Source organism: Schistocerca americana, chromosome 8, assembly GCF_021461395.2.
Source record: "Schistocerca americana isolate TAMUIC-IGC-003095 chromosome 8, iqSchAmer2.1, whole genome shotgun sequence".
NCBI classification, from domain to species: domain Eukaryota; kingdom Metazoa; phylum Arthropoda; class Insecta; order Orthoptera; family Acrididae; genus Schistocerca; species Schistocerca americana.
In genome coordinates this window covers 243,332,209-243,345,316 of record NC_060126.1, presented here as the reverse complement: position 1 = coordinate 243,345,316, position 13,108 = coordinate 243,332,209, and the positions used below count along the sequence as shown (strand labels likewise).

At 45.7% G+C, this 13,108-nt stretch overlaps 1 protein-coding gene across 3 annotated transcripts in view; it reads left to right on the top strand.

Moving 5' to 3' along the window:
• Window positions 1-13,108, top strand: part of LOC124545215 (afadin) — a 1,085,620-nt gene that overhangs the window by 736,048 nt on the left and 336,464 nt on the right. The window contains exon 1 of one of the 3 annotated variants that reach the window (XM_047124084.1): window positions 9,712-9,791. The exons of the other annotated variants lie outside the window; for them this stretch is intronic. Within the exon in view, the coding sequence (XP_046980040.1) occupies window positions 9,770-9,791 (22 nt within the window). The 5' untranslated portion in view covers window positions 9,712-9,769. Of the gene's footprint in view, window positions 1-9,711; window positions 9,792-13,108 lie in introns of those variants that run through there. 3 annotated transcript variants of the gene reach the window in all.

Below are 13,108 nucleotides of genomic sequence, written 5' to 3'. Positions count from 1 at the left end.
GCTAGACCAAGATCGTACCCGCGTGGTGGATTGGCGATCCTTGCTCCGGAAAACCGGGTAGCCTTGTGTGGTACATAGGCTGATTTTCACATGTATCTAGATAAACGCCGATCTTGTCCCCGACCTTCGCGTCAGAAATTGTCATACACAATTGATAGATGATAACGCACAAAGTTGACATGATGGTCGGACAAATCACGCTCACAGTTTCCTTCCGTTAGGGTAACTGACGACCGTGGGAACCGGAACAGCATTTGGCGACACAATTTAAAAAAATTGCCTAGCTTCCTCTACAGGGCAGGCAGAACATGCCATTCACAATCCGTACTGTAAAGTTACAGCGCGCTGTATTGTTTCCTAAGCCATCGGGCTACGACTGATTCCCCCGCTCCCGGAAAGTGCCAGGTTGTATTGTGTACATAGTAGCCAACACCGGCGTGACAGTAGACTGTGCACGGAGCGCGTAGCCGGACCGCGTTTGTTTGTAAACAGGTTTGTCTGTGGGGGCGGGGCCGGGGCCGGCCGCACGTGGCCTGGACGCGTGCCAGCGTCCGCTAGCGCCGCGCGGTCGCGGCCCACACTTTCTGGCCAGCTGTTTACCTCAGCTGCGTGGGATCGTTGGCCTTTGCAACTGCGACCGAAGCACGCCCGCGTCACTAGGGACGTCAGCATCCCGTGATTGGCTCGTTACGAAGTGAAACAACCCAAAGAAAAACAGCACTGTGTCCACCTGACCGTTTGGTTAAAATGTCTACGCCTACACACTCGTATATACTCCGCAAAGCTCCTAAAGATGTTAGACGGAAGGTTCTGTTTCGGTGCCACTGCCATTACCCGCCCCCCCCCCCCCTTTCCTCTTACACCCACGATTGCTGCGTGGCAACAAGAAACGTTCCTTTTTGCCGTACCTCGAAAAACCAGTAGCGTTACGCGAAATCAAACTCGCTGCGGGGTGCAGAATCCACACACACTTTTGGTGATGTGCGGTGCGCGAAATAAAGAACGCGAACTGTTGCTCCGCAGATTAAATCGGAAACGTTTATTGGCGGACCCGGATTAATTCTCTGCACTGCTACATATGTAGGATCAGTGAAAATAACGGGATTGCCAACCTCGCTTTGAGACAGGGTGAAACTTTCCACGTCATAGTCAATAATGAAAGCCCTGTAACAGTCCAGTATTTCCCCAGATTTGACCACTGTGCTGGAACGTACACCGCAAACAGTCCATATAACTTGTACAACTTGGTTCCAATAGCTCCGTCCTATAATCTCACGATAAAAAAAAAATTAAGGTCAGTAGCGAAAGACACACAAAAACACGACATGCAAGTTTCCACGGAAACGGGTATACTTCATCGCCTTCACTGAACACTTTGCCAAGTCCGTCCCATTCACTAAACACTACCTGGCAGCTAGCTGCTTGGCTCCTCGGCCTAATTTGACGTCTTTGCTTATTGAGCGTGAGCTCACTCATTAAACGGCAACACTCGGCGGCTAGGAAGCAAGAATGAATCAACCTGCTTACGGGTATCCGCTTTCCGAGTTTCAAAAATTTTCTTACTGTAAACTAGGGTAAAGATCTTTTCCCTACTTCATAAGTACACTACAAAAACACCACGTCCACCCCAGAGGGCACAGGGGGTCTACACTTCAGAGATAAGAAACGAGTCCGATGTTGCGGGTAGCGTACACTAAAAATTAAGGCTCGTCTATCATATGCTGTCTTCTTCCTTCCCGCTGTAGTACCACAAGTATTTCGAGTCTGAGAGCGGTGGCGCTATAGTCGCATGCCACTCTTTCTCTCTTATTGAAGTGTGGTGGACTAAGATTAGTCATGATTACATTAAATGTATTCGCAATAGCGAATACACTTGATGTTTTTCATAACGACTGTAGTCGCCGCAGTGCCTGCTCGTTTGAACATGAACTTTGTATCGTAATCAGAATAACACAGGCACTGCAATATAGTAGTCGTGATTAAGTACCGGACGTTGAGTGCACAATTTAGCTGTAGTAAAGCAGCACTGGCAGGCCGAAAAGATCGATTTTCTCGATAAAATGGCCTCTAACAAAGCTGTGTATAGAAAATTAGGTGATGTAGTGTATAGAATTGCAAATATGCTCCATTATCGGGAGAGTGATTTGTGCTACGAGTTCGACGCTATACTCCAACCTTCACAGGAAACGCGTACAAACTTGTCCACTGCCACCGTGAGAAAACATACGTGCTCCTTTAAACGAAAACTGAACACAGAGCAACGCCACTGCTAAATCCCCGTGAGAAAACAGTGCACTATTAGTGTCTTGTTTAGGTTACAGCAATCTGCTTGTATGGGCTAATTACGATTTTGGTAGCTTATCATTCAGTGTTGTAAGTTTCTCGAATACTTCTGTAAATTTATCTTAATTATTAGTCACCATTTAGAGAATACACATCGTACAGCTGTCCTGTTTGCGTCTACTGTCGTCTCAAATTCGGTAATGTGTCAAAAGTGTGTGTGTGTGTCAGCGTAATTGTTAGACATTTTCTGAACAGAGATTAAATATAAAAATAAATTCAAAGCAGTCTTCCAGTGTTACAAACACACACACACACACACACACACACACACACACACACACACACACAGCCGTTGTCTGTGAAGTGGAAGTGTCGCGGGTCTTTGGTTATACTTGCGAACTCGTGTACTTCCTGTACTTCCTACGTGGGTGTAATCCGCGTAGACGGCAACAGACTCAAATGATGAGTTTTCTGTTAAATGGGTAGCGGTGGAGACCCGCGAGCCAGACCTCCCAGCGTATGGAGGCGGCGACTTCGGAGATGACGTCATAGGAGCCGCTGGCGAGTTTCAAGCCTGTGTACGGTGCCCGTTTCTTGATGTCCTGTCTACACACCACGATGGCTGCTGGCCCACTCCAGACTAGGCGAGCTCCACATCTCTACACGAGATTATTTAACATTAAGCTTTCCAGCCAACCTGAGTCAGGAGCAGAACGTAGGTATTTTCGTGGAAGACTTCCTGCTCCCGTTATTAGACATGATTTCTAGAACCTTCTCTGTTGCAGGTGTTGCAAAATACGGGCCATCACGAGAAATCACAAACCTGTAGGCTCCAGCCACACCCTACTAAGGAGGATAAGGGAGATGTTAGCTCGTCACTTTTAGGCTACGAACTGGCTCTGGCAAAAGCAGTAGCCGCCCGACGAGCAAAAGTCACGGCGAGGAAATAATATTTTACAGAACGAGTATCGACAGCCTCCGTATGAGCTCTTATTTCTCGAGATGTGTGTGGGAGGAAGTAATATGTTACCCGTATTTTCTTGCGGTGTCTAGTCGCTGCAACTTATCATCAAGCATCTAAGATATGAACGCTATTACTGTGGTTTGTAGAGCAGCTGCATAACACCCTAGCGAGCGATCTGATGGCTAAAAGCACCGCCCTTCGTTGCGTCTTCTTTCTGTCTTCTGTTAATCCTACGTGGTAACAGTACCAGACTGGTGACCAGTCATCAAGAGTCAGTCTTACAAGCTTTTTGTAATCCAGATATTTCGTGGATGAATAACATTTCCTTAAGGTCCACCCAGTGAATCTCAGTCCGCTTTTCCTGCAATTTCTTTGGTGTTCGACTTTAGGTCGCTGTGGACGGACGCTTCTACATATTTCAGTGTCGTTACTGTTTCCAGTGATCCACCGACACTAGTGTAATCGAACATCAAAGGACTGGTTCGCTTATTTATGCTCAATACATTATGTCAATTAATGTTGAGCGTCAGCTGCCTGTCTTTGCACCAGTCATCGACCCTCTGCAGGTCTTCTTGCGTTATATATATATATATATATATATATATATATATATATATATATATAATGGTTCAAATTGCTCTGAGGACTATAGCACTATGGGACATCTGAGGTCATCATCAGTCCCCTAGAACTTAGAACTACTTAAACCTAACTAACCTAAGGACATCACACACCGATGCCCGAGGCAGGATTCGAACCTGTGACTGTTGCGTCGCACGATTCCAGACTGAGGCGCCTAGAGCCGCTCGGCCACAGCGGCCGGCCTTTCGCTTATCTTTTGGCGTTGGAAACAAATACTTTATTTAGCACTACGTGCTAATTTCGAGCGGTAAATCTCAAGTGCGCTAATGATGTGGATAAATGTATGAAATGTTGCATTCCATGCACCTTTACGCGTTGTAATGTATCACACCTCCCCTGCTTGGGACGTAATACTTCACGTTTGGTTTTATGGTTTTAGGTAAGTAAATGAGGAGAGTTAGAGGCAGCGGTATCTTGTTTTCCCCTAATAGCACAGGAACTGAGCAGGCTCATAAGCAGGCGCGCTCAGATATTTGTATTACATTGTCGAATAACTGAATTATTTGTCATAATCATCTTTCATATATGTTAAAGACACAACCACAAATAAATTCTAGCAGCAGAATTAGCAGGAACACAGAGCGAGATGGTGTAGTGCTTAGCACACCGGACTCGCATTCGAGAGAATGACGGTTCAAAACCGCTTCCGGCCATCGTGATTTAGGTTTTCCGCGATTTAGCTAAATCGCTTCAGGTAAATGCCGGGGTGGTTCCTTTGAAAGGGCACGGCCTACTTCCTTCCACATCCTTCCCCAATCCGATGGAACCGATGATTTCGCTGTTTGCTCTCCTTCCCCAAGTCAACCAACCGACTAGCAGGAATGAAGTATAATAATTTTTTTAGAACATGACATGGTTGCCAGCGGATACAAACTTGGGATGAACAACCGTAAAACACATATACACACTTGTCTAACTATATACATCAAACTATTATACGCTGCAAAGTATGACACAGACGACGGGCTTTCTTTGAATAGAATCGGACTGTAGAGATCTGCAGGGCTGTTTCAGTTTTAGAAAGGTTGAGTGTGGTTCAGTAGCTCGAGCTCGTGGTAGGTCACGGCCTTGCTCGCCTCAGACCTTGGCGAAAGTTAATCCTCCGTCGACCTCCCGACCGTGTTGAACTAACAGAGAGGAGTTTGAAATCCCGAGAACAAACTGGCCGCGTTATTGGCTCCTGCCTGCTTCGCCCATGTTGATTTTTGTGCAATCCACGGAGGGCCTCCGCCACGCCCTTCCCGTCACCTGGCTCTTACGTCCGTCTGCCCCTTCCCTCAGATGTTGGCTAGAACCCTGGGTGCGCGCCGGAAACAAACCTTATATACTGAGCAGAGTGGAGGCATAATTTGAATTGCGTGACTTTTTTCTCATTGTTGACCGAATTAGAGAGGATGGGGCAGAGGCAGTGAACCGTGAAACTGTGTGTATCCGGCAATTATGAGGGAGGCGCTGTCACTTACGGGGACCACCGTGTGGAACTGCCTGTCTCAAAACATCTGTCAAGCGAAGGCTGCCTCAGTTCTTGTGTAGTGAAGTGTGCCATCTACTTCAGCCATGTGATTTTTCATCTTCGTAACGCCCGCAGCTTCACTAAACCATAACGGGGAGCGGAAAAACGCCAGCTCATTTTCTTTCTTCGAAACTGGCCGAAACGGGAACACACACACATTTACCCTCGACATGCCTTCGGTTAGTATTCCCTTTCCTTTCTTCCTAGGGTACTTTTTCCATTGTATCACTCTGTTGTCATTCTCTCTTCCTCAATCATGATTTTTCTTTGGTTGCTTTCTTGGAAACTCATCAGTCTTCCATTTTAGTTCTTAACTTCCCGTTGTTTTGAATATTGTCATCCTTGCAATCATGTCTTCTAAGTTATTATGAGTTATTTCGATGATTTTTTAAAATATCGGAATGTTTCATTAGTCAGTCTGTGTTCCGCAATTCTTCCCACGGCAGCAAAATATATGCCAAACCTGTGCCGGATGAAGTTATAACAAATTAGGACAGTCCTCTGTAGTTGTTTGTGTCTTTCTCTGTAGAGATAATTGTCAAAGTAATTGTCATGCCTATACTTGGCAACTCAGCACTTCTATGCGCCGTTAACACTCAGCAGCTGTGCTCTGTCACTGCGGTTTTTTTTCTTTTCCTTTTCTCTCTCTCTCTCTCTCTCTCTCTCTCTCTTTTTTTTTTTATTGCTCTGAAGAATATTGGGTAACATTTGTGCTAGGCGATGCATACGCTTAGTTGGCCCTATTGACGTAATATTTGGGAAAAAATATGAGTCCTCTGACTTTCGATGGTGACTAATAATTAGAGGTCCATTTACGGAGCAAGAGTCTCAAAGAATAAGTGTGTTGTCAGATGTATCGAAGGCAGCAGTATTAAGTTGATTTACTATAACTTGTTGGAAAAAAATCATGATCAAGCAGTAAATGTGGACAAAACTAATATTTGGTAAATGTGATTGCCAGTGACTGAAGTCATGAATTAAACAACGTAATCAAATGTTTATTCCAGTGACAGTCCGGCGCGAGCTACACAATGTAAAGTTGCAACCCGAGTGAAAATATCCGAACGTCTGATCATCAGCAAGGCGAAGTTAGTATAGTGCAAATGTTGTCGATACCAACAATGATTAGAAGGTGATGTTTCGATAAGTCATCTTCCGCCATGTTTCTAACGACATATGTGGTTACCTGTCGAACTACCTAATTTCATTGCATTTTCTTGTTTACTCCCGCTAGGACGTATAGGTGACACAGATATGTGCACGCTTTAGATGTAAAAGAACGTCGCATGGTACAGGTAATACCCGAAAAGCATGCTGCGTTGCCTCCATAGACAGTACTAGAACTTTTCATACATAATTAGGAAATCCAGCAAATAACCGAAACGTCACCTGGTGTCATCGCATCCGACGATCTACCTGTGGAACCGCGTCTGATTTCCTGCCGTATCTTCGCTAAGTGTTCCAGACTTCTCCTCAAAAAAATTCGGGACATATTTACACTTAGCTTGTGACGAATCGCTGCTGTAAGACTCTTTCAGGGATGTCCAAATTCGATATGATGATTGCACAGGTGTCTGTTGTTCAGCTAATCCCTATCCGCCATGTTTTCTGGCGAGTTTCGAATAAAGTAAACGAAAAGAAAGAAGAAAATAACTTTCTCGAATAAAACAGACAGTACGATCCATAAGTTACATACGCTGTAATTCGCCTCTACACCGACGTGAGTGCTTAATGGCACTGGATCGATCCACAGGCCAGGGACTAGACATTAGTTAGCTATTTGTATCGACCGGACATTCCAGCGACACGGCGGTCAAAAGGAGAAATTAATGGCTACCATGAAACGACAAACACAGAAGACGTTGAGTGATGAATACGGTAAAGTTTCAACTCGCGCACACACACACACACACACACACACACACACACACACACACACACACACACACACACACGAGAGAGAGAGAGAGAGAGAGAGAGAGAGAGAGAGAGAGAGAGAGAGAGAGAGAGAGGGGGGGGGGGGGGCTGAATTACACTGACTAAAAATCGACTGAGGTTGCATGATGCAAATTAGCAGAGTTGGCGATCTGTGGCTTAGTGTCAGTTACGTCATTTAGGAGGGTCCGTGACGAAATGCTTCTGGTGTGGACTCTACTTGTGAATAATAGCATAAACGTTATGCATTCAGAAAAATCATCTTTCACGTTGCACAATGTGCATCGTAGGGAATACTGATGGATTCCTGTGTTGTAGTCCCGCCAGCATAGTCGGTTTTCGGCACCCACCGTACCATCTGTGGCAGTAAGTGCAAGGTAGTGTAGTTAAATGTTCGTGACGCTTGTAGGCTGCAATGTAGGGAGCTAGTTGGCAGAGTAAAAAAAAAAATAGATAAAATGAAATAAAGTGATACTAAACTGGGACAGCACCTTTTATGGTGTGGTGTTTTAATCGTAATAAAGTATGTCGGAGTCATTATTTAAAGAGTACAACAGTGTAAATCGACCACAGATGCTGATAAGGGGGGCGCTTTCCAAACGATTTTACAAACCACCGCTACATGACGCAACCAGAATGCCAAATTTTTATGGTTTTCCAACGGTCATTTGTTGCTGCAAAAACAGTGGTAACTCGGAGATAGGCCCAGTGGTTTATCTATAGAGAGCTTTTAAAGAATCGCTGTTGTAAAAAATGGAAATTACACGCGAAGGTTTTTGTTGGATGATTTTCTTCGCTTTTCGAAATACATAACTTCACAACTGTGCCTCGAAACGCATCTTTCAACTAATGGTAATCAATCACCTTCAGAAAAAACTGTTTACTATTGCTTTCCGTCATAGTCATGCTTATGCTAGCGATGAATTTCGTGAACGACGGACGAAATCTGTGGCTGTCCCCGTAAATGTCTGTGCCGTGCACTACGTGACTGAAGAGGCTGGACATGTCAGTTACCGTGCGTTAGCGGCATTCTTCGGTTTATAAGAAGGCTGCATTAGCATTTAACTGTGAAAAATACCTATTCAGCACAGTTGGGATGAATCCCGGAAACAAGTTCGTGGCAGTTCTAGATGTGTACACAATGTCGTAACAGAAATCTAAATTTGGATATATTCGTACGAGTCTGAGACTGAGCAGAAATCAACTGTTCTGTTGTTCCAAGGTGAACCGAAACCAACCAAAGTAATTCGTTCGCTTAGCACTTCCAAGAAAATAATCACGTGCTTCTTTGGCCATATTGTATACGTCGCGACAGCCGCTTTAGGTCGGAGGACATTTAATTTTGATACGTGTGCAACAATTTGTTTGCCAGAAGTCGTCCAGCGGGACGTTAAACTCTAATCTTCCTTCCCTCATCGACGAAATCAGGGGGAGAAAAAAAGAAAGAAAGAAAACGGATTGGTGGACTCAGTAGAATCTTTCTGGCTTGGTAGACCACATGTGAAAAAGATGATGTACTACTGAACGAACCCACGCATATCGTTAGTAGACCAGTACGCTGTATGCCCACATGTTGGCTACCAATCTTCAGTCACATTTCACTTCCTGATATGTCGAAAGACTGCGCTACTACGTGAACATTCCGAGACTGTTGATCACCCTGATTTTTCCAGTATTGAACGATGTGGAACGAAAAAGACTAAGATCAATACGTCCATTTCTGATCACAGCCAGGATTATTACTGAAGAATATTCAGTGCCATCGATGAATTTGTGGCCTTCAGCCTCTCCCAGGAGCAATTCCCAAATCGCCAGTTAGTTCGAACTTCCGAGTCACGTTCTTCAAACCCGGGGCAGGCGACGCTGACGATGTTCTCCTTCTGAGGCTGGCCGGCACCGTGATGGACTGGGGCATCAGATGTGAGTGCTCGCTCGCCACCGCAGGCTCGCCAACCTCCCTGATACTGTACTGGGTACTCGCACGGCAAGTAGTTTTCCCTCCTACACTGGCTCATCGGAAGTTTAATTATACCCACCCTGTATTGAGGAACGCTACAACGAATTGCACTGAATTTTTTTTTCCGACTGTTTCTCTGAAAACTTAACAGGCGGCTTTCGTACAACGTGCTTTTAAGGCTATTGACAGGCGTATGTTTTAGAGCGTATCCTAGGATTAGGGAGCGGAGGGCATCCACTTCGTGCCGGAGCATGTTGTGATAGCGGACCGCGTGCTGTACATGCCTTCTGGGGGACAGTGAGGTCGAAGCGTCGCGTCGGCAGGTACGGCTTTGGCGTCGGGACGCTTGCGCGGTGACGTCACGGCCGCTCGGCAGGCCTCGGGCGGCGGCGTCGCGGCCACAGACGGCGGGCAGACTCCGACGCCGACGCCAGGCGACGCCGACGCTGCTCTGCCGCTGAGGCCGGCCGGCATCATGATGGACTGGGGCATCAGACGTGAGTGCTCGCTCGCCACGGCTCCCTCGCCAATCTCCCTTACACTGTACGGGCCTATCCGACGGGCCGCCTCAATGTTCCGCTTTCGTCTTTGTCGCGGTTCACGTGAAAGTCCCACATTATTTCTCCCACGACACTTGTTCTTACGTGTCAGTAGAACTAAGCTACTGTTACTCTCATATTTCGCAGAGGTTGAAAATACCGCTTCAGTTGTAAATTTCTTTGTTGTCACACGACCGGTTTCGGACTGTTAAAAGCCCATCATCAGGTGCGCACCGCGCCCGGTACACGCGGCGCTCGGGGACCACAGCACAGCGACGATACCTGAAGATGGACTTAGAACAGTCCGAAACCTGTCGTGTGAAAATAAAGAAATTTAGCCGGCCGGTGTGGCCGTGCGGTTAAAGGCGCTTCAGTCTGGAACCGCGTGACTGCTGCGGTCGCAGGTTCGAATCCTGCCGCGGGCATGGATGTGTGTGATGTCCTTAGGTTAGTTAGGTTTAATTAGTTCTAAGTTCTAGGGGACTGATGACCTCAGAAGTTAAGTCGCATAGTGCTCAGAGCCATTTGAACCATTTGAAAGAAATTTACAATTTAAGCGGTATTTTCGACCTCTGCTGTAATGCTCAGTTGCGGATGTTCTTCCAACACGATTGCTTGTATCTCATATTTCTAATGTTAAAAATAGAAATGACTCGTGAAAGTCATTCTGCACACGATGGTAGTTAACGTAAAGGAGAAACACATGTCTCGTTTGGCCAGAATATGGAGAAAAGGTGTCTGTATTGTCATGCGTATATCATTTATGTTAATGCCCGCGGCAGGCTAAACAGACTATACGGGGTGAACGCAAGCGCTACCAACTACTTTACAGAGGTTATTCAGACACATTTTCTGAGTATTTTGATATAAGGGGCCTATGGTCTCTCGTGGCTCGTAACAGTCGTTTGGTTTCTTATCCCCATTTACCTTTGAATTTGTAGTATCTGTACAACAATGCAAATGTAGATGGTATGAGACTGCGCCCGCGTCTTGTTCGTGAACAGCTTTCTTCCATTCGCTCACGTTCCTGGCTGTTGGTAACAGTAATGTCCTATTTCCTCTTCGCCCTTACCGTTGCATTCAGTACTGCTGGGTTGTGTTTGGGGTTTCTCTTTCCGGTGGTGTTAGTTGTACTTTACCAGTGATACACAACAAACAATTTGGACAGTTTCGCTTATGAATGCAGTGTAAGAGCGGCACAACGAAAACAACGGCAGAGTACCTTGCACCTGCAACTTTAGTAACTCATCGGCACTAAACTTATACACACTAGTATGTATTAGTGTTGTTACTGTACAATGCGGTAAAACGAATCCGAGACAGAACCGAGCTGTGCTGAATGCAAGCTTGAGAGTTACCTCTCCACGGTATTTACCGGCTTATTTCAGAAGATTGACAAATTCGCATTAATATCATATATACACGTAGAGAGACTAGACGCCCCAAGTGTTACATAAACTGTTGAAGATAGCAGAGCAGCTACTGTTTGTCGAGTTTTTGTGTGGTTAATACTTATTACTTGGCTGCCGGGATACTGAAGCAACGCGTATTTGTACGCGCGCTTTGTGTGTGTGTGTGTGTGTGTGTGTGTGTGTGTGTGTGTGTGTCGGCGTTGAAAATTCACAGGAGGCAATGTTTACTTGAGAATCGAATACATTTTCCAACTAATTTCATGGTAACTTACCCTGAAATTAGAGGTACATACTTCCATTTTTAAAACACTGCATATATTCTTCAATATCACCGACAACAGCCGTTTGGATACTAACCATACAACGAGAAATTCCTTCGCACACTGTCACGTCGTAAGAAATATTGCTCCGATGTTTTGAACTGTTCAGACAACATAGGGACGTCTATAAGTATTGTATCGTAATACAGCTTTTTCCAGTTCATGTGTTAAAAGGTTAGAAAGCACCTTGCAATTTGTTAAGATAACAATATAAATTGACAAACTTTTCGTTACAGGCATGTTTTATAAAACATGGGTCACTTGTTCACCCATATTAGACGGCAGAGACACACACACATTGGCAACTTCCTCTGTCCACAATCTAGAAATCAGGGTGTGCGAATGTATTATCTCAATTTTTTTTTGTAAGTGTCCTTGGCCCATTGTAACCTGTGCATCTATTTAGCCTCCGTATAGACGTAGCCTTCAGAATGCTTTTTCGTGTACAACGACAAATTTGAGAAGGAATGAACTTCAGGTCGGACATTTGCTGCAACGCACATGCCAGATGTTTCTTACAAAACGACTGCAACGGCTTAAGATACATTTTCGAAGTCTGTAAGGTTTCTAAATAAATATGTAAACTGTGCATGGCTAAAGACTCTGTGATTAAGCATAATTGTAGATTATCCATTGCGATTTGTTGCTTGCTTTGCTACGGGATCCAGTAATACGAACACTTGCATCAGTCTTATTTCGTGTGCGTTAATAATGATCATCCAGGAGTTATTGACTTTTACTCGGGAATAGTAATAGTTATATAAGGGCCATAATAACTATATACGGTGATCAGCCGGAGTGTTATGACCACCTACCTAATAGCCGGTATTTCCGCCTTTGGCACGGATAGCGGCGGTGACGCGTCGTTACATGGAAGCAGTTACGTTTTGTTGGATCGCTGGAGGTAGTTGGCACCACATCTGCAAACACAAGTCACCTAATACCCAGAAATTCCGGGGAGGGGGCGATGAGCTCTGACGCCACATTCAATCACATCCCAGATGTGTTCGATCGGGTTCAGATCTGGCGAGCTGGGGGCCAACACATCAATTGGAACTCGTCCTTGTGTTCCTCGAATCACTTCTTCACACTCTTGGCGTTGTGACATGGTGCATTATCTTGCTGAAAACTGACTGTGGCGTCGGGAACAGCGATCGTCACGAAGGAGTGTACTTGATCTGCAACCAGTGTACGATACTCCTTGGCCGTCCTGGTGCCTTGCATGAGCTCCACTGGACCCATGGGTGCCCAAGTGAATGTTCCCCAGAGCATAATAAAGCCGCGGCGAGCTTGTCTCCGTCCCGCAGTGCAGAAGCCGTTCCCCAGGAAGATGACGCATTGGCGCCCTCGCATGGGCATGATGAAGAAGGCATTGGGATTCATAAGACCATGCAACTCTCTGCCACTGCGCCAACGTCCAGTGCCGATTAGCGCATGCCCATTTCAGTCGTAGTTGCCAGTGTCGGGTTAACATTGGCACGTGCATGGGACGTCGGCTGCGTTGGCCCATCGTAAGGAGTGTTCTGTGCCCTGTGTGTTCAGA